We start from the raw sequence: 21,104 nt of genomic DNA, 5'->3' as shown, positions 1-21,104 counted from the left end.
AGGTGCTGCAAGCAAGTCTGTCCCCTCTACCTGCTCCTCCCTGGGGCACGACCCTCGTGTCATGCAGAGATGGCCTCGTTCGCCACTCCGGTCGGATGTTCAAAAGGTGGTTGGGTGGGGAAGCTGACATCAGTCAAGGTGAGATTGGGCCCAGGGATTTCCCCCTTCTTTCACTTCTCTCTAGCTAGGAGGCCGTGGGGAGAGCAGGGGCGATCGCTCTTGCACGATGAAAATTCCCCCTGTCGGAGGTTAAGGAGCCCGGCTGACGCGGGGGAGCCGTGCTGCCGGTATTACGTGTTGTGCTGCATGTACATCCGGCAGCCGCGGGGCTCTGGCGAGAGGCCCCGCCGGAGTTAACCTGCAGTAACCCCGCGGCGCAGGGGCAGCCCTGGCAGCAGCCCCGGCAGGGCGTGCCTGCCCGCCTCGGACGACGAAAGCCATTATAATCCGTTCATTCACGGCGCTTAAAGAGCCAGGGTTTTTTTCCCTGGCTCTGCTGGAAGGGAGGAGGGTTTGGAAGCAGGAGCACGCAGTGTTCTCCATCCCGACGGCGCGGCACGTGCTGGCCTGAGCCCAGCCCGAAGTGTCATCGCTCCAACAAATTTTCAAGTAACATTTTTATTATGAACAAATAAAATTTCAGATCAGCACAACCAGATGTCTGTTTCCATATTAGTAGAAATTATTTCAAAAATTTTTTCTTTTCCAGTACACAAAACAGAGATACTACTAGGCAGAAATCCCTAAGCTGTGAAAAATCATATCTTACTCACATTTCAACAGTGACAGAGCTTAGACGATGTGCAGATTCAACTTTCCACTCCTTCCCTCAACACCCAACACTTGGACATCTGCTCTTCACAATACCAGTGGGGCTGGAAACGGCTTTGGAAAACAAACCAGTCCGTGCCTCTGCCAGCAGCGGTGCGTGTGTGCCGCCTGCGCCTCCCTCCTCTGGGCTGGCCGGTGGGGCTGAGCCCCCCCCGCGCCGCCGGGGGGCAGGGCACAACCCCTGCTGCAGGAGGGGGAACTGAGGCACACGGAGCTTCTAAGTCACTTTGTCCCGGATGGCGCAGGGAGTGAGTAGCTAAGCCAGGAACAAGTCCCAGGAAAATGGCTGCTCTAGCCATGAGATCCCGCTGCTGCCTTCTCTGCTCCCACCTCTCACAGACTCACTTAAGCTAAACATACAGATGGTTCCAGGATACAAACATGCCACCATAAAACAGATAGATATATTTATAGGTGTATATATATATCTATCTCAAACAAAGTTCTACTTAAAGTGTTGTAGCTGTTTCTTAATCTAACAAAAATTCTAACTCAAATACATTCAAAATCACCTGCACCCACAGTTCAATGTAGGCAATTAAATAATTAAGAAACCTCTCAAATGTTCATAATCCAGAAAAAAAAAAAAAAAAGAAAAAAATACAGCAAATAGCTGTCAATACTCCTACGTATATTAAAGAAAGATTTAAGGCACCCAGAGATATTTGCCAATCTACCTTTAGAGTGACTGGGCAAACACCAGGACTGTTTGGTTACTGCTCCTCAGCTTCCACCCTAATTCCAGATTCTGGACCTGAATCAGCACTTGAAATTTGAAAGGAACCCTTGATGTCAAACCCTGCTTCTCTGCTGAGAGGATGTGAAATATTGCAGCATGTCATGGCATGCTTCTCTACCATAGAGTATGTCACACAACACCTTAAGGGCACCAGGAGCAAAGAAATCGTTCTCCTTGCCTTCTCCCCTCCCCACACCTCTCTCAAATTACTGGCTGGAGCAAATTCATCCTCTCTGGAGACTTCTAGGAGTTCAGAGGGGCTTAGAGGAAAGCAAAGTCAGCCCACAATTAGAGAGCTAACAGTGTTTCTCTTTTTTTTGGAGGGCTTTTTATTTTTTTTTACATGGTATGATAGGATTCTAGCCACAACCCTCTTTGCCCCAGGCAGCCACCAGGCAGTCATGAGCCTCAGAGCAGAAAGGATGCTGTCTCCTGACCCCTGGAGCTGAAGGACTCCCTGCTCCATTTCTCCCTGTTGTACCTCTTGGCTGGAGACCACATTGTTCCTGAGGGCTCAAAACCTCACAGGGTCCCGTTGCTAAGCAATAACAAGGCCATGGTGATGGCAGGGAGGGGAAAGGAGAGGAGAAAGACTTCTTTTCTGATTAACAAGCATGTGCTTGTTAAGGAGAACACCATAAAGCTGTCCTGGCTCCTGGCAAGTTTCACAGCAGCAGGAGAAAGCAAAGCTGCAGAGACTTGCTCCCATGAAGCTTGCCTGGCTGCTGCCTGGCAGAGCTGAGGTGAGGAAGTTGGCATCCACTCTGTCTCTGCCCTCCCTGAACTGCCCGAACAAGGGAGACGCTGCGAACCCCACTCCAACATCACCTGGTTCCAGCCACCTCCTGTGCTTTCCTCCAGCTCTATTTGATGCTTTTAAGTAACAAAACAGATACTGTTACTACAACTAATAATAATAAAAAAATAATAATGGGGACACTTAAGGGGGAAAAAAGCATGTTCAGCTTAGTAAGGGGCCTGGGGCCACAATGCTCAGAACATAATCCACTGCCTGAACTCAAGCTGTGGTCTCTGCAACTTGCAGGAAACAACACCCACAAGGTCTTTTTGCCCCAGCACACCCTCCAGCTGCATGTCCGCATCAGCTCAGTGATATAACTGACCCTTCTGTGGGCTCAGCCACTCTTGCTGCCTGCCTCACCAGCAAAGCAGTGAGGTGGTGAGAAGGCTTGCTGAGGGGGCTGGGAGACAAGCTAAGGGTCTAATGAGGAGCTGCTTTCACCTCCTCTTCCTCCTCCCTCACAGGAGCAAGGAACGGCACACCACCCTGGTGGACTCTGGGCATGAAAGGAGGGAGGTGGCCCACGCTGTTGCCAGTGTCTCACCTTGGAGGTCTCAACTCCATCGAGCCCCCTGTGCCACCTGGCCTCACCTCGGTGTTTCTCAGGCACTTGTTAACTGACTGAGTGGAGCCCCCGAGGATGGAGACACTTGCTCCTGTGGACACCCTCACCCCTCCCCGTGCCTGCAGGCACTCCCCTTGCCTAGTCCCTGCGCTGGGCACCGGATGTGGATCCACAAGGCAGGCATGGACACCAGGACACCTGCCTGTCACCCAGCGGGGACCCTGTTCCTCCAGTACATAAAGCAGCTTAACTTGGCGTTGGAGCTTCGGTTTACATCCTTCTCTCCCTCTCCATTTTGGCACAGTCCTGTTTGCTTGCAAAAAACAGCAGTGGTGGCAAAGAAAACCACGCTGGGCTGGTGCCACCCCATAGCAGCCAGAAGCACACCCCTCCAGCTGTCCCTCTCCTCACTGTGGGTCTCCAAAGGGGCCACAGAGCCCAGAGCCAAGCTCTGCCTTCGGTCCCCGCTGGCATGGCACCCAGCGGGCAGTACAGGGAAGGAGGCTGTGATGACAGAGGGAGGAGGTAATAAGGCCAGGAAGGCTTGCCTCCAGTACCCACTGCCACCACCAGACCCCCAGGCTGCTAGTGGAGCTGGCTGGAGCTCTGAAGAGAGTCTGGAGGCTCTCCTATTCCCAGCCAGAGAGGCTGTGTGGTGGGGAGAACACTTCCCAAGAGACATCTTGGAAAGAGACAACTGTCTTTCCGTTGGCAAGGGAAGAGGACAGGGCTGCTTTTCCCAGGGAGAGCAGCTTAGTCGTGCCATGCCTGCCTACAGCCCTTGAGAAAACAGGAAGGACAGAAGAAGGAATTTGGGGGGTAACGTCTTGGGGAGAGGGTCACTGACTTTGGCTCAACTCTTCAGCTGGCTGGTACAGGCTTTCCTTAGCTCCATGGTACGTAGCCGGCTGAAATGGGCCTCCCTGGGCTGCTTCCTACCAGGGAGAGACCAGGACAATGTAAAGCGGGAGACCAGATAGAGGGGCTGGAGAGAAAGAATGGAAAGGAAAAGGAGAGGAGGGAAAGGGGTAGCCTTGTGTTACAAAGGCAGAGTCCTACATCTTCAATACATGATGTAAAATACAGCATGGGAGGGAGGTTAAAACTCATTATCATTATCTTAAGCAAACTGGTAGCATTATTCAGTAGTTAGTAAACAGAACATTAAACCTTTGTCCAGCGTGTTCGGAGGGGTAAGGAAGGGAAAAAGGGAGAGAAAAGGAGGAAGGAGAGGTGTGCATGTGTGTCTGAAGGGGAGCAGGAACTCAGCCACTCTTGTGACTTCCATCTCCAGTCCGCATTTTCCGGGCCAGGATGACCTCCTTGGAGACCCTCTTGCGGTCGCTGGCCAGCCCCAGGAAGCACATGAGGTCAATGAATGCTGTGGTTAAGTTGAAGCGCCAGCCAAACTCACTGGTGGAGTAGTCGTAGGGGAAGGTGTGGTGGTAGTTGTGGAAGCCTTCCCCTGCAAAACACGACCAAGGAGAGGATGTTGCAGAGCTCTAGGTAATGGCCCCTTTATCTTGGCCCAAAACACCAAATTCCTGAAGCAGGCTCTGGATTATGTCCAGGCTCCTCTCTGCTCTTAGCCCAATTTCACCTCTCTACAATATACCTTTATCACCTTTGGGCATGGTCCAACATGCCTGGGCTGGCCCAAATGAGACAATGATAGTCACAGAGGACCTGTGGTTGTTAAGAGTAAAGTGAGCATGAGGCAAGAAGCTGCGAATGGCCTGACTCATTGACTGCATCAAAACACCAGGGGAATCACAACAGCTTTTCCTCTGCCACCAGAAGAAACCTTCTAGCATTGGTTGAGCTACCAGCGAGACTTGTAGCAAGTCTCCGGCAAGCCAGGCCAATCCATTGTCTCACCCTCAAGTACCCCCAAAATCACCAGCTGTCCTGAAAACATGTCCAAATGTGCATCTGCTGGTTTTCAATTTGGGAAATCTAAGGCAGATAGGCAGAGACTGCAGTGTACATTTTTCAGTTTGGTGAAAAGAAGCGGCAGACCTTTGAGCAGGGTAAATAAAATATTGCTGTTGAGATAAGGAGGTGCTAAGTGTAGCAGAGTCCTTTTCAGCCTGGAGAGAGGCTGGTGGGAGCTGATAACCCCATTGCCCTTATGTACTCACTGGCCAGCCTGGGAAATACCCCCAGATGCAAAGGCTGGAGGGGAGGGGCGCAGGGGGATAGGGGGACGGCTGGATTCACAGAAATTCCTAGAAGCAGCTGCAGCCCCAAGGGGCAGTCCCCACTCTGCAGTCTGCCCGCAGCAAAAGACACGGATGCTGAACATACCTAGAGCCCCCAGGCTGACCAGGGGGTTCTCCCGTGGGTTGATGTGCTGATCGTACGGCCGGTTGCCAAACATGTGAGCAGCACTGTTCACTAGCCACGTGGCATTGAGCCCTATGGTGTAGCGCAGGATGGCTGGAATGAAGAAGCTGATGATGATGGATTCATCCCAGAAGTACCAGGGCACTACAGTGGGCAGCGTGAAGCACAGCAACACCACTGAGGGCTTGTAGTATCTGGAAAGGAAAGGAGCAGGAGGAAAGTGCTCAGTGGCAGAGGCAAGACAGGAAGGGCTGGTTCAGTCTGATGAATCGGGGCGGATTCCTGCTCAGCTACACAGGGAAAATCAAGTGCAGCACCTGATCCCTAAGCCCTGCATCTTTTGTCCTGGATGAGCAGAAGATACGCCTGGAGATTCCCAAGTCTCATCACCAGAGAGGAGACTCAAACTGAAGTCTTGGTCTTCCTGTCTCAATCTCACATGTAAACAAAGCAATATCCCCATCACCATGAGTCCAGACACCAGCTGCTGCTTTTGGCACCATCTGCCATTTGCAGCTGTCTTGGTCCCCACAAAGGCAACTCCACGCTTGCGGAGTCCCACAGAAGGTCCCTTCTCAACCTCTGTCTCAGTGCTGCAACTCCTCCTTGCAGACTCCAACACACTTCATCAACAAGTGCAAGCAAGGGACGCTTGTGCCATCAAACAGATGAGCATGTGGGCTCTCTCACACTAGAGGATGGCAGTAGAGGAAGCTGAACCTCTCTGATGACACACGAGAAAAATACCAGGCGCAAAAAGGAGGGAAGCCATAAGCCTTGCTTGGTTCATCTGGGACTGAACCAGGGGCCTCCTGACTGGAGGTGGTTACTATAGGGGTTCAGACCCCCATCCCTGCAGCCCCAGTGACATGCTTGCTTCCTCTGGAGATCAGTCCTAGTATAGCCTCGGATAGCTGAGATATACCCCATCCGAGAGGCACTAGTGAATCAAGACTGTCCTTCACAGTTTGTGCCTCTCTCATGCCCTTGTTTTCAGCTCCTCTTTCACCACACTGTTTCCAGGAGACTGATCAGATTGGGGCAGTGAAGTGCTGGGGTTTAAACCCCCAGCCCTGAATGAGGGTTGGCATAGGGATGATGTCCACAACAAAGCAAGGACCTTTCTGATTGTTTTTTACCCAGGGTCTGGCCAGCCTTGGGTGGGAGCCAACTAGGAGATTGTCACCAGGTGCCTCTGCCTTTGGCATTAACACCCTGTCTGGGCTCCAAGTTAATCACATAAAAGCTGGTTCTGCTTGCAGTGCTGTTGGGAAGCTTGCTTACATAGATGTGCTGTGTGGGGCTCCTAGTTATTGGAAGGGCTCCATGACTGTCTACTGGCATTAGAGTTCCCAGCGATGGTGGGACAAGACCAGGACAGAAATAGGAATGTGTATGTAATTTGGCTTCTCCTTGGCACCTGCTATGTGATTGGAATTGGACTGATGACCTGGCTCATTCCTTCTCCCAAGGTCTGGTTTCTAATTTGGCTAGCTCCCTTCTTTGCTGCATCGTGTGCTGTGAGTGAATGCATTGATCTGTTTATTCCTCTGGTGGTCAGCCATCTCATGTCTTTCCTATGTACTTTGGAATGGGATGGTAAAATCTTTCCTATATGTGTACTGCTAATGGTCTTGTCTTTCCTACCAGGACAAGTAGTCAGCAAAAGTGGCAGAGATATGGCCTAGAAGGTGTACCATCTCTGAGGATAGCCTTGAGGCATTCATAAGTGGGCTCTGGGCCAGCCAAGCAGCAGCTGGTCTGTGGGCAGGTAGGCATGGAGGTACTTTAAGGTGGGAAATTCAGCTTACTGCTGGCTAGATGCCACAGGGAAGGCAGGCAAGAAGGGGGTGTGGGAGGGCTGGAGGTAGCACTAGCTCCTAAATACTTCCTATAGGAGAGGCACAGCTCATTTCTCATGGCTCATCCTCCAGCAAAGCCTTGGGCAGACCAAAGACTCACAGTTCTCACATGAACTCTATCCCCCTCATGCTCCATCAAAGGCACTTGGGTCCTCAGCCCACTTGCAGGGTCCCTGCTCTATCTCACGTGGCTCTGCGCGTGGCTGACCCCACCGCTCACCTCCGCTGGAACATCACCACTTTGTCAGCCTTTATGTCACTCAGGTCCAGCTTCTGGCCCTTCTCGATGACGTCGGGGTGCTTGCGCACCAGCAGCCAGCCGATGTGGGAGAAGAAGAAGCCCCGCATGGCGTTGTGTGGGTCTGCATCTGTCTCAGAGAACTTGTGATGGACACGGTGGTCCCGGACCCACTCATAGATGTCATTCTGCAAAGCAACGTGAGTTAAGACTTAGAGCCAGGGCTGGAGATGTTCCCTTCAAATTAATGAAAGTACCTAAAAGATTTAGACGCCTAAATCAAACTGACACCTATATCCAATTGACCTGAGCTTGTATCAGTGACCTTGTCTTTCATTAGGGTTTGGGGTTTTTGGCTTTTAAAATAAAGGCTGGGTCTTCTTTGCTCAACCACTTCAATTTTCCTTGAAATCTACTTCTAGATGGGCTGCCTTTTATTCTTTTTTTAAGGTTGGTTAACTTTAGGCTTTGGCTTGCACTCTCCACAGCATCACGGGCTCCAATTGCTCAGACTGTTTCTCCACCCCTGCAACAGCCAGACCTCATTGGCCAGGCGATGTCTCCTCTCTCACACCCTCAGCTCTTTTCAGTCACTTGTCCCCATCTCTACACAGTAACAGCTAGAATTGATCAATCTGCCCCTTCCCTTTGCCCTGACGTTTCCCATGGGTCAGCCTGCCTTGCTTCTCCTGGGACTGCCAAATCAGATCAGTTTAACTTGGGGGTGAAGTTTCTTTAACTTTCTTGATTTTTTCACTGGAAATCAAACAGCTTTAAAATTAAGGCCTCTCTTTAGAAACAGAATAAACACACTATTTCAATTACAGCTATCAAGGATACCACCCCTTCAGCCCAATAACCACTCTGTTTAAGTTACAAAATCAAAGCAGTTTGGAAGATGTCAAAGCTTTCATTTGTATTAAGAAAGATTTTGGCCAGCGTTAAGAATAGATTTTAATGAGCCTTTGCTCATTCCTTTATACCAAGATTTTGATGTACTTAAAGTCATGTATTACACCATCCTAGAAAACATGAGAGGTCCAAGCATGCCTCTATCTCCAACCACTCTGTTTAAGTTACAAAATCAAAGCAGTTTGGAAGATGTCAAAGCTTTCATTTGTATTAAGAAAGATTTTGGCCAGCGTTAAGAATAGATTTTAATGAGCCTTTGCTCATTCCTTTATACCAAGATTTTGATGTACTTAAAGTCATGTATTACACCATCCTAGAGGCATGCTTGGACCTCTGTTTCATGTTTTCTATCTCCTGTATTACACAAGTGGCTCCTAAGTCCATAGGGCCTTTCCTCCAAACACTTTGAAGGTAGGGAAGCTGCATAGTAATTCTTGTTTCTTGCCTGGAAAGACCAAGTAACTTACCCACACAGGCAGGCTGTAGCAAAGACACAACACCTCAAATCACTTTCAAGTGTTGTAACCACTCCTTCAACTGAGATAGAAGGATTGACCTGCAGGCCATGCAATAAGGCAATGATAGGCATGGGCCAGGATTTAGCTCTCACTTGTTTCCAAACACTGGGAAGTGCTGCCTTCCTTCCAGCCAAATCCTGCACACCTCCAAGTATCACCAGCCCTCACTGATACTGGCCAAAGCTTGGTCACTCAGCACTCTCCCAGAAGAAGGTCTGGGCCCAGCAGCCTTCCCTACCTAGTAAGCAGAGAAATGCAACCAGCACCCATCCTGGAAATGTTTCTCCTGTGGCCCAAAGTCTCTTTCACATCCCAGACCCTACAGAGCGCCTTGTAACGTGAGCAAGCCCAGCTGGAAGGGCTTGTGCAGCTTGGATTTGCACAACTGGGGAGGCTTTCCCCATCTCCTGGAAATCATAGAATGGTTTAGGTTGGAAGGGACCCTAGAGATCATCTAATCCAACCTCCCCACCATGGGCAGGGATGCCTCTCAACTAGACTAGATTGCTCAAGGCCTCATCCAACTTGGCCTTAAACAACTTCAGGGAGGGGGCTTCCACCACCTTTGTGGGCAATCTATTCCAGAGTCTCACCAGCCTTGTACTGAAGAACTTCTTCATAAGATCTAGTCTAAACCTTCTCTCCGTCAGTTCTAAACCTCTTGTCCTGTTGATGGACATTTATAAGTTCCTCTCCTGCCTTCCTGTAGCTTCCCTTCAGGTATTGGATAGCAGTTATAAGGTCCCCCCGGAGTCTTCTCTTCTCCAGGCTGAACAATCCCAGTGCCCTCAGACTATGCTCATAGCAAAGATGTTCCAGCCCTTGGATCATCTTTGTGCCCCCCCTCTGGACTTGTTCTAACAGATCTATGTCTCTTTTATAGAGGGGACACCAGAACTGGATGTAGTATCCAAGGTGGGGTCTCACAAGAGCAGAGTAAAGGAGGAAAAACACCTCTCTTGATCTGCTGGCCACATCAAATCCTTCTGCTGGAGGCAGGAGGCACAAATTTGGAAAGAGACCATGTACCACAGCTGGAGTGTGATATCACCTCATCCACCACATCCTGTGCACAAACAAATCAGGGGTCTCAAAGCTGACAAGTCAGTATCTTGACCCAAACTTTAGCACGTTAACTTTTCTACAGATCTTATTTTGGGACCACCTCTAACTGCAACCCTGTCTGAAAATCATGGCTTTCTGAGCAAAGCCTTGGAGAATGCCTCCTTCCTTGGGAGTTTCCAGCTACTGGCTATAACCAGGAGAGCTTCTGCTGTGCTGCAGTTGCCTAGTCTTACAGGTGGAGGAGCTGACCAGGGGCAGAATCCCCCAGTTCTCCTAAATCACAAGCCATAGGTCTCTAAGCAGTCAACAGGCATTTTCTGGAGGACCTCAAATAAAATAATATCTACCATCTTCTCTGGCCTTCACAGTTACCAGTCTTGTCCTGGAGCTTCTGCCACTAACAGCAATGAGATAAATTGAAAATAAACCTTCTGTTGATCTCATTGAAAGTATCTATTAAAAAGGAAAAAATCCATGGGGAATGGTACTGAGTTTTCAGTAAAACTTTGGATTAGTTCCTATTGAAGCTGACATATCTGTCTGTCTCTCACCTTTGTCTATTCCTATCCTGTACAGTAATAGCTCAGCAAATTCTTTCCCCCTGTGCCCTATAACCCTGTGAAAGATGGTCTTTGTGCAGGACTGGCCAACAGAAAGCAGCCCATCCCATTCCCTTGATGAGTGCTGGACCAGTAGCTGGAATCAGCAGCTTGGTCCTTCCTCTTCCTCGTGAAAGGCTCTGATTTGGTACTAACAGAGAATAAGAAAGCAAATGGTTTTCTAGAAAGTTTTTCAAGGCTAAAAAACCCATCCCCAACCTGTTCTGATTACAAGTCAGTGTAGCTACAAAGGGGAGAAAGGAGGATGTCTCTAAAATACCTGGTCCACTTGGGCTTTACCCAATACCATACCTCAGATGGAGAATTACTTAGGGCTGCAGCACTGACACTTTTCTGTTCACCTAAGAAGGGGAAAGTGCTATCAGAAAGGGCTGCACCCTGCCAGCCTTCTGAGTGCTCCCTGTACACCAGCAAGCCTGTATGAAGTCTCTTCAAGTACAGCTGGAGGATGGGATGTGATTAGAGCTCCCTCACAGCAGCAAAACTGAGAGAAAACCAGGACTTTTCTACGTCATGCCAATCTGGGCTTTCACTCTGACTTCTTCTAGAGGGACATTTCTGCTACTTTCTGCAGTGCCTAAGGACTTCCCAGTTTGCTTGCTTTGTGGACTGTGAAGTGCCCTTGTGGGTGGTTAGGAAATAACCTGAGGTGCTTATCAGCTGCTTGCAGTCACTTGTGCCACTCAGAATGGGCCCAGCTCTTCCCTCCTTGAAACATCACTGACTTGGGATGACTCTCTGGAAACCAGTGGTGTGACTTATAACAGGGTTATTCCTAAACATCACTCTTCTGAACCAGAGAAGCACCCCCCTAAATGCATACTCTCAAAAAGTTCTTCATACAAATTCCATAGCCTGGCTCCCTGGGCTGTGCAGTTGTCTCCCTCCTTATCAGTCATGCACCAAGAGGAGGGTGAGGCAACACCAGGAGAGCCCTCAGCATTTCCATACCTCTTTCACAGGACCTACAGCAAGCACAGGGAGACCACACCTCCTGCTTTGGAGAGCTTTCCCACCTCTGGTGTTGGCCGACAGCCCTCTCCCCACCCATTTCTTCTCACAGTCACCCTCTGACAAGAGGTGACAATGTAAAGACAACGAGACAGACTTTAGCACTGCAGTGTTAGATGGAAAGGGCAGGTTGCTTACTAACAAAACGTAGTAGGCGAGAGGGACCTCTCCATCAGCTTGTGTCCCATATCTGAGATAGGGATTCAGAGGAGCACTTCCATCTGAGGGCCAGTGGCACGCTGAGGAGTTGCTTACCTGGAAGGCTACGGAGTTTGCAATGGTCAGGAAGATGCGCAGGGGCAGCGTGGCTTTGTAGGAGCGATGGCTCCAGAGGCGGTGAGATCCAGCTGTGATCCCCAGAGCACTCACCAGGAAACACAGAACAGCTGGAGAGGAAAAGAAAGTGGTGGAGCAGTTAGAGCAACTCAGCCTGCAGCAAATTTCGAGCAGAGCAACATAAAGGCAGGCCTTACCCCTGTAAGCAGTAAGCAGGAGAGGAACCCATGGAGAGCACAGATTAAGGCAATAAAAAACCAGTGTCAGAATGCCCAAGCTACCACAGGCTTCCTAAGCGACGTGGGGCAAATCAACTCTTCATCTCTGGCAAAGGAGGAAGTTCCCCCTGAAAAGACTTGTCACAAGGGTTGGTTCTTCAGCTTAGTGTCCTCTGTATCATCAAAAGTGTATAACGTGACTGCTTCCATATAGCCCTGTGTTAACAGCTCTGCAGTCCCCCAGGGAACAGCTTCCCCTTTCCTCTCACCCTAAATAACCAAAGGTCTTACTTTCCTATCTCACCACTCCTCACTAAACCTCTTTTGCATTCTTTTCATCTAGACATGGGTACATGATCTTACAGTTCTTCAAGGGGACAGATCAAGCCCAGGGTTAGGCTTCTCTTCTGCTCCCTTTCTGAGCAGAAGCTGGTTAGAAAGAGATCTCACCTACCATCCCACTGAAGCCTGGGCTTACCCTTCAGCTCCACCACTGACTTAAGATCTGCCCAGAGGCTGCCATTCCTAGGGTCTTTTTGATCTACCCCCTTCTGTTCAGCTCCTGCACCGTTTACAGAAGGAAGCTCCAAGGCCAACAGTGCAAGTTGTGCCCATGAAAGAGGCAGATGTTGCTGGGCCCAGTTCAGCTTCAAGGCTGCTTCATGAGTTCCCTTTCCACAGAGATCAGAAGGAATTCCTTGCTCCTCTGGCAGCTAGTAAAAAACCCACATTCCTCTCCCTCTGGACTACATCTTTATGTGTGCCCTGCTCTGTGTGTTCCTGCATGTCATCCTGGGATCTCTGGAATTTAAGCTGGGTTCCAAAATCTGGTCCTAGAACTAAAAAGGAGAAAAGACCCCAATAGGGTCATAGCAGCACTAATAGCTGAGTAGCACACTAATAAGCTGAGGATAAGAAGAAAACTGGATTTGAAAATTAACTCTTTCTCTAGAAAAAGGGGGGTCAGGAAGTTTGGTAGAAAGATGGAGGGCATTCAACAGTTGGTCTGCTCTGCAAGCTCAGTCACTGAAAGGGAAGGGTGCACATCAGTGCATAGGTCAGTTGATCTACCTTCAGTCCCCTGGAGGAAGGGATGCCTTCTTGTCAGTCCCCCAGGGGCAACCCTTTCCTTGGTATAAACTTGCAGATTTCAGTCAATTGGCTCAATCATGAACACAGCTCCTTACTCTTACACGTAAATCTGTGGATAGGAATTGTTGGGATGCTTGACAAAACCATTCAGTCCAGCAAAATGGCTCTAATCAAGCTTATCTTGCACCCAGAAAATACAGATGCTCTGCCAAAAACTTGTCTGGAATCAGAGATCTGAGACATGCACAAGGCACTGTCATCCCATTCTTTCATTTGAAATAATCCAGGCTTGATTTCCTATCATCTTCTGCTCCCCCCTCCCTTCTGCCACCTCCTTTTTGTTTTGCTGTGTTCCAAACCTAATCTCTTATCTGCCAAAAGGCAGTCTCAGCTGATATAACATCCTCTTCTAGCCCCTTAAACTTGCATGAACCCTCCTCACTCCCTCCCATCCTGTGGATCTGACTGTGACTTCCCATCTTCAGCTTCTCCCTTGGCTTCCCTGACTGCTGCCAAATGCAGTGCAAGCCTCAGACCAGCGTGCCTCTGCCTCCTGTCTCCCAGGACCTCTGTGGTCTCTCAGAAGAGCCAACCAATCACTGGTCATAGCTGTTTTATAGGGTATGAAGAGGGATGAAAATGCATGCAAGTGCAGCAGGATCCAACCTTTGCAAGAAACAATGCTGCTGAGCAAAGCTGACAAAGCTGGCCAGGCGTGGGAGGGGAGAAGTGAGGGATGCTGGAGCAGGGCGTTTGGCTCAGGTTTCCCTTTGGCCTTACTGAAAGTACTTATGCTGGATACCTGGAAGGCCTTACCCAGCCCCATGATGCTGACTTGAAAGTTATGAGCCTGCTCATGACCAGTTCCCCCTTGTTCATGATGCTGACTTGAAAGTTATGAGCCCGCTCATGACCAGTTCCCCCTTGGTTTTATATTTTAAGGCTCATTTTAGATCAGTCACTATCTCCACAGATTCATACAGAAGAGCAAACCTTGAGAAAGCACCTAACATACGACTCTGATGTGCAGAATCTCTCCAGCCTCAGACACTACAACAGCAATGAAGCCCACTCCCCGATGCTTCAGACACTTCCCACCAGCAGCTGAAGTGTGACTCACCACCACTCTCCCTGGAACATGAGCAGTTATACCCTGCAAGCTGCATTTCATAAAGCCCCCAGGCCACTTGAAGCCTGGGGCACACACTGCAGTAGCTGAGGTAGGTTTCCAGGGGTGACGAACAGTTCATGGCAGAGCTGAGAGCAGCACCCAGGACTCTGGATTTAAACTCCAACCTATACAGCCTCTTTAAAATCACCAGACAGGACATCCACCATAAGCAACAGCAGCTTGCCAGGGATGCATGGGGCTACTTGCCAGGGACAGAGCCCAGCTCTCCACTGTGGGGCAAAGAGCCCAGCTCTCCACTGTGGGGCAAGGAGGTCAATTGGTGCACTGGGGACAGAAATGAACTTAGGCCATCCCTCATGATCTTCAACAGCACTAGAAAGTAAATGTCAGGTTAGGTGAATACAGTCCCTATTTATAGCCCTGGCTTCCCCCTGTGGTGAACCCTCACATACTGACGGGGAATTTTCTGGTAAAAGAGGCCTCCAGGAAGATGACTCTGGCTGAGGGCTGTGGTATTTAAGCTTTGCAAGAAGGAAGCACATCTGTATCTCTTTTATACAGGCAATTCTCAAGAGTCTGCCTATGGATATGCCCTTTGGCAAAAGATGACACCAGCTGCAAAGACATGGCAGCATGTACAAAGAAACACAAGAAAGACATGGTGGGGACACTGACAGACCCAGAAGCCAGACAACCCAGTACTTTCAAGTCTTGTGTGAAGACTTTTGTTAAAAATTTGGAAGAGTGACCACTACTTTCATGTGCCCTGGCACAGAAAAGTCATGGCCTTCATCCAAAGCCCATGAACCTCAGCAGCTCATGTTGACTTCTCTCGGAGCTGTGTCCCAGGTCACTACAACAGCCACAACTTTCTAATTATATTTCTGTGCTGCCTCACCTCTTGCTCATCTACAGCAGCTGTGGTTTATCTAAGGAGCAGGCACCTTTTGTGGGAAAAGAGCTGATTCTCAGTTCATGCATACGTGGCAGCCAGCCCCACAGAAACCCAAACCCTACTTGGGGACTGTCCGCTCCATCTTGCATACTTAAGAGTAGCTGTGACAGTGACAGGATATGGCCAATAAGATTGAAAAGCCTGGTAGAAAATAGAAGAATCCAGCACCCTAATGATTCAGGGGCTCATCTCCACAAACAGGTATAATGCTGATTATTGCATAGCCAGAGAATCAGCATCTCACGGGGCAGAAGAAAAGCTCCTCCAAGACTGTCCACAAGGAAATGAAATCAGAAAGAATGAAGAGAAGGTGAAATAAAGTAGCACAGATTTTCACAGCTGCCCTGTGATGCTGCCCCAAACTGAAGGACGTGGCACTCCATCACCTTCCTTCCATGGAAGGAAGTTCACACCTTCCACACCATGGAGTCATCTTCCACACCATGCTTTGGAGGATTCAAGATCCAAAAGATTGTCATCTCACACGTGATATTCCAAATGACCCATTCAGCTGGAATACAAAGAATTATGACCACTGGCAGTAGTATGCACTAAGTGCTCCAAAAATGAAGCCAAAAACGTTTCAGGTTCAGTCACATCTACATGACTCACTAGTCTTTACCTCTTCAAGGCCCACATTCAGACCTCAGGTTATGAAGGAAAGCCAGGAATGTGCTAAAGGCATTGTCACCTGCAGTTGGCACCAAGGATGTTTACATGAAGAGGTGTCCCTGCTCCAGCAGGTGTCCTTGGGCTTCTGCTCAGTGCAGGGGAAACTGGGCTCTGGACTGTCCCTCCTTGCTTCCCACTCCTGCTAGCCAGGTGGGTTGTGCTACTCTCAGGAGAAAGACACCAAGAGCAAGGAAGAGGAGCCATAGGAGCTACTGTTGCTAAAACCTAAGCTCCCTATGTGGCAAAATCAGAACTTCCCTCCCACAAAGGGAGGAGAAACATGCCACCTGCTAGTTAAGCCTGGAAGGGACACTAAGTAGAGAGATGTTGCCAGCAGTAGTCTTGATGGGAAAGTAACAAAAAAACTTAGGTAAATGTTTTGCTGGAGGTATCTCTTAGAGGCAGACCTGGCTGAGATTTTCAGGCTGTCAAGAGTTGCCTAAATTACCCAGCAAGATGTTCTTTGATCCAAAGATGATGCAGCAGCAATAAAAAATAGTATCAACCCATGTTTCTGCCACTGCTGGCATTGCAGGGAGCTGGGTTGTTGTTAGAGCACCACAACAAGAGGTTGCTGGTCACTGCTTCAGAGACATTGTTGGCCATGGTCACAGGGGTTAATACAAACATCAGCAGTCTGCTGCACTCGAGGGCCAGGAAGATGACCTGTAAATCCTGTTTCCAGGGAGGATAAAAGCAGACAGAGAAAAAACTGTCCATCACCTTTGGATCCTGCCCTTCCAGACTCAGTCTCTATGCTGTTTGCTCAATGCTGGGAAAACTGCCCTGTGATCCCTGAAAAGAGTGTGCAAGACTGGCTAGAAAGCCATAGTGCTGGAAGAGCTCGGAGACCTCTTGTTAGGGTGAGCTCTCACCTGATCAACAGCCCCAGCTCGTTCTGGGAAGCTCTGTACCAGAAAGAGATCAGGGGATACAATGCACACAGCAACGCAGAACAGCAAACAATGATGAAGGCAGGGCTGGAGAGCTTGAGAGACAAAGAGGAATTAGCACACAGAGAAATGAAAACAAAAGAGCACACAGTCACCAATATAACTGGTTTCAGAGGGACAGGAACATCAAGGAGATGGTGGCCTGGATGAAGAGGGCATAAGCAGGGGATTTCTCCTTACAATAAAATATAGCAGGTAGATCAGCTACCAGGCACCACAGCTGCCTGCAGCATCACAGCAGACAGCATCTGGAGCCATATTAGATTTCTATTATATGTACACAGCCTAAGGAAGGACTGATCTGAAAAACAAACAAAGAAAAAAGCACAAACCCAGCAGCTCCAGAACTACCACTGGGAGAGCTGCTCTGCCATAAGCCCATGGTGTATTGCTGGGAGCAATGCAAGTCTCTGCCACTCTATCCTTGTGTGTAAAATGGGAACTGTAGTCCTCTCCTTGCTACCAGGAGCTGGGAAGATGACAACAAGTCACTGAGATGACAGCTACAGGTGCCTTGTATGTGCCAAAGAAAGGTATGAACTGAGAAAAGGGCAGTGCAGGAAGGTGCAAGGAGCCTTGCTGAGGAGCCAGACATGTGGAGGATCCAAGTGTCCCAGCTCTGGTCAGTACTGGAGAAGGATGGACTACAGAGTAAAGCTCTGACTTGGCTACAGGGTGCAGGGAAGGGTGGTCCTTTCCCAGAACTAGTGCCAGGGACACAGGATGGGTAGCTCACTGTGGAGCTGCTCCAGCTTTGCTAAGGCAGGATGGATCTCCAGCCAGCCAGAACAACGCAGTTCCCCTGAACCCCATGTCCTTCTCCCACTCCCAGGAGATCTGTCCCTTCAGAAGCCACCGAGGAATCTCACAGTGCCTCACAGTGGCAGGAGAGCAAGCGGCACTTCACATCAGAGGACTGAGGGAGAAGAGCAGGAGAGACAGACCTGCATCAGGTAATAAGCAAGGCAGATTCCCAGGAAATGACATGGGATGCTGAACTGACATCCTGAACAGATGTGCCGCTGCAAAGACGCTACCTTAGAGACCATTCTGGGGCAGGGTGAGGCTCAGCAGAATGCAAAGCACCATTAACCTTCTGGATCGAGATGCTTGAACCCACTTAAGTATCTCAGGGGAGCCAAAGGATAAGTGTTGGATGGGTTTGAAAGTCATGGTGCATCTCAGCAGCTTGAAATGAGAACAGTAAATCCAACTCACTTTTTACCTCCTCCTTGCCCCAATGCCCTGAGAGTATTGGGCTGGTGTTGGAGGACCAAGGCTATCAGCTCAGTGGGTGAGAGAAGCCAGCAGCCACTGCCTAGCCTCCAGCTGAGACCCCAGGGATGGCACACAGAGAGCAGGACTGAGAGCCCTGAAAAGCTCCTCCAAGGTCGTGCTGAGGCTGCATGTTCTGCCCAGCCCTGCCAGCCCGGGGAAAAGTGCAGCCTGTCAGATTTTCACAAGGGAAAGGCCCAGCAAACTCTTCTTTCATAATACCCCCCAAAAGGCTATGCTGGCTGCACAGGACCACACTGCTCTCTCTGCTTTTGCAGATACTGTAGCCAGCTTCTGACTGAGTCTTGTGGCCTCCAGTGATGCTCATCCCCCAGCCTTCTTGCCTGTGAGAGGCAGAGATGGTCCAGGAGGAAAAGAGCCAGTCTGGCCCTCCATGGAGCAGTTCCTTTCCTGGTCCAGCCATGGAGGACAGACTTGGAGAGAGTGACAGGCCAGGTGGACTGCTCCAGGGCCTGTTCACAGCTGGACTGGCCAGGACGCTGCTCCCAGCTGAGCACTTTGCAGGAGCACTGCTGAACCCAAAAGCCATGCCAGCAGGTCTCAAATTAGACTGTTGCTTTTCATTTCAGGATGCTCTGTTTCACAGCAAGGCAGGGGCTGGTTGAAATCTCTCGACCTCACTACTGGGTGCCATTTGGCTTCTCAGCTGCTCCAGAGGTCCACACAAAGGCTCGTGGAAAGCAAGGCTCCCCTGCAGTTTGGGCCACAGGCCCAGCTGCCTCTCAAGCAGTCAAAGAAGTTTGGTTCCTACCCAGGGCAAGGTCTCTGAGAAAGGGGAGCTTCGCCTAGCTACCTTCTGCTGGGTTGTGCTTTCCACTGGAATTTGCTGCCTGGAGAGATGCTTATTTATTTTTTGAATGTTGTCAGGCTTAGTTCCGGGATGATGGGGGCTAATCTGTGCTTTTGTAAGAATGATAAAAGACATTACTTAACTCAGATAATAAGACATCACTTAACTTCAGGCTTAACTCTTGACTTTTATCTTCAGCAAAACTGTATTTTGCCTCTTTCACCTCACACACCCGTGGAGGCTTTGTGGGGTTTACCCTCCCTGGGTAAGGACAGGAATGGTTCTTGTATTTGGGCAGCAGGCACATCCTAAATAATGCCCTGTACCTTGCCTCCTCAGCCACCCCTTGAAGTGCTCTCTCTAGCATCTTTCTTCCTAGCTTGCTAAGACTGGCACAGGACTCCATCAACTATTTTCTGTGCTTCACCCCAGACATGGCTGCGCATTCAGGAGCGGGCTACTTCCAAGCCTAATGCCCATGAATCAAATTTGTTCTTTAAGCAGCCAAGCAGTCCCCTGCCAAATCCTTCCCTTCTCCCTTACAAGAGACACAAGCAAGCCCTCCCACAGCCTGCTACGAAGCTGGCTGAGCAGCTGCTTCTAACAGAAGACCTCCACTTCCTTCTTTCTCCTCCCCGAGTTTGTGGGCCTGCAGGAAAAATAATTACCACCCAATAGATTCGGGGTTTGCAGATATCAGGAAACAAAAGGAGGAGTGTGCTTACCCCATGCCAACGTCTGGATCTTTGCAGAAGGTATCAGCATCAACCCGAATATGGCCCCTAGATGCAGCAGACTCATGAGGATGATATTCCTCCAGACGTATCGCATCGGGGGCTTGGGGCCCTCCTTCTCCCGGTAGGTCTCATCAAAGATATCGTCCACCATGCCCCGGTCCGCTGCCACGTCCTCATGATTGAGTAAGTCCTTCTCCATAATGGCATCCCCATTCCTGGTCACCCGGGAGGTGACGGTGCTGACAGTGGTGGTGCTGGAAGCGGAGGAGAACTCCTTGGAGAGGCAGCAACGGACGTTGTCAAGAAAGGAAACACAAAACAGGAAGTGGTGGTTACCAGTGCAGGGAAAAGAAAGACAAGCAGCTAGGCTGGCAGTACCAAGACTCAGAGCCTCCAGTCTCCCTGGCAGGCTCCACTCTTTCAGCTGCACCCCTGGCACCAAGAAGAACCCGCTCTGGCCCCACAGAGTCATGGCTTGAGCGGGAGGGGGCCTCATCTTTCTCGGGAGAGGAGGTGAATGACAGCCAGGGTGTGGAAAGTAAAGAAAACACTTGAAAGTCAGTCTTTTTTTCTGCCAGCAGCCTTGGTGAGATCACTTGCAGGCTGCAAAGACTTTCATTTTTCATCAGATTTATTAGTGGGCGTTTTTAGGTGGGCTTGTGGTTTGGGCTTGTACATAAGCAGACAACAATAAAGGAAATCTTGTGAATGAACAAAGAGGTGGGAGAGAAATACCGTCTGAAACATGTTTTTATTGCATAGGTCATTGGGCTGCTCCTGATATCCTGCCTCTTTGTGTCACCCCACCAGGGATCACTGGGGGAACGTCAGGAAGATCCACAGGGAGATTCCTCTGGGGTGTCTCCTCGTCTCCTCCTGCCTCATCTTCCAGGCTGAGACTTGGCAAGACTGACATGCTTGGAGATCAGTGGATGGAAGCAGTCAAGAAATGTGCTTCCAGTTACACCTACAGCTCCTATCCTAGGCCTACTGCTGAGCTTCTCCTCGTGCTCCCGCTTCCCACCCACAGGCAAACTGAGGCATGGGAAGACAATCCTCTGAGCCAAGGCCACCAGCATGCAGAGAGGAAGTTTTAAGCAGCAAGTTGGCTCACCCTGGCTCCCGGCTCCCTCCTGTAACTGTGACACAACACTCCCTCTGCACACGCTTGTTTGCCCTGGCTGAGTGACAGCCTGCCCGATCAGGCACGCATGACGAAAGGAGCAGGCAGGACTGACCCTAATGAGACAGGTCAATGAACCCTGAATCACCAATTTCCATCTCCATCCTGACAGCCGCGTGCTTACCAGTGCTCACAGCCCTTTGTCAGGCTGGAGCCCAGGCACCCGAGGGGGCTCAGCCCCAGGGGTGCCAAGCACACGGGATGCAAGCGGCAGGAGGTCACGCTGCCCCCGTCTCCTCGCCTCCCAGGACCCTGCCCGAAGGCCCCGTCCTGCCCGCGCCACCGCCGCCA

The 21,104-nt window shown here is 50.0% G+C and overlaps 1 protein-coding gene across 1 annotated transcript; it reads right to left on the bottom strand.

Moving 5' to 3' along the window:
* Positions 1 to 3,939: 3,939 nt before the first annotated feature.
* LOC103780056 (acyl-CoA desaturase-like) lies at positions 3,940 to 19,900 on the bottom strand. The gene is made up of 5 exons (XM_008947704.1): positions 19,619 to 19,900; positions 11,765 to 11,895; positions 7,366 to 7,571; positions 5,245 to 5,477; positions 3,940 to 4,402 (listed from the first exon to the last, which is right to left on the bottom strand). The coding sequence occupies exons 1-5, from the start codon at positions 19,827 to 19,829 to the stop codon at positions 4,203 to 4,205; spliced, it is 981 nt and encodes a 326-aa protein (XP_008945952.1). The 5' UTR covers positions 19,830 to 19,900; the 3' UTR covers positions 3,940 to 4,202.
* Between the last annotated feature and the right edge of the window lie 1,204 nt (positions 19,901 to 21,104).

The sequence above is a fragment of the Merops nubicus genome, unplaced genomic scaffold (assembly GCF_000691845.1).
Source record: "Merops nubicus isolate BGI_N331 unplaced genomic scaffold, ASM69184v1 scaffold14589, whole genome shotgun sequence".
In the NCBI taxonomy this organism is placed as follows: Eukaryota; Metazoa; Chordata; class Aves; order Coraciiformes; family Meropidae; genus Merops; species Merops nubicus.
This window is presented reverse-complemented; position numbering and strand designations above follow the sequence as displayed.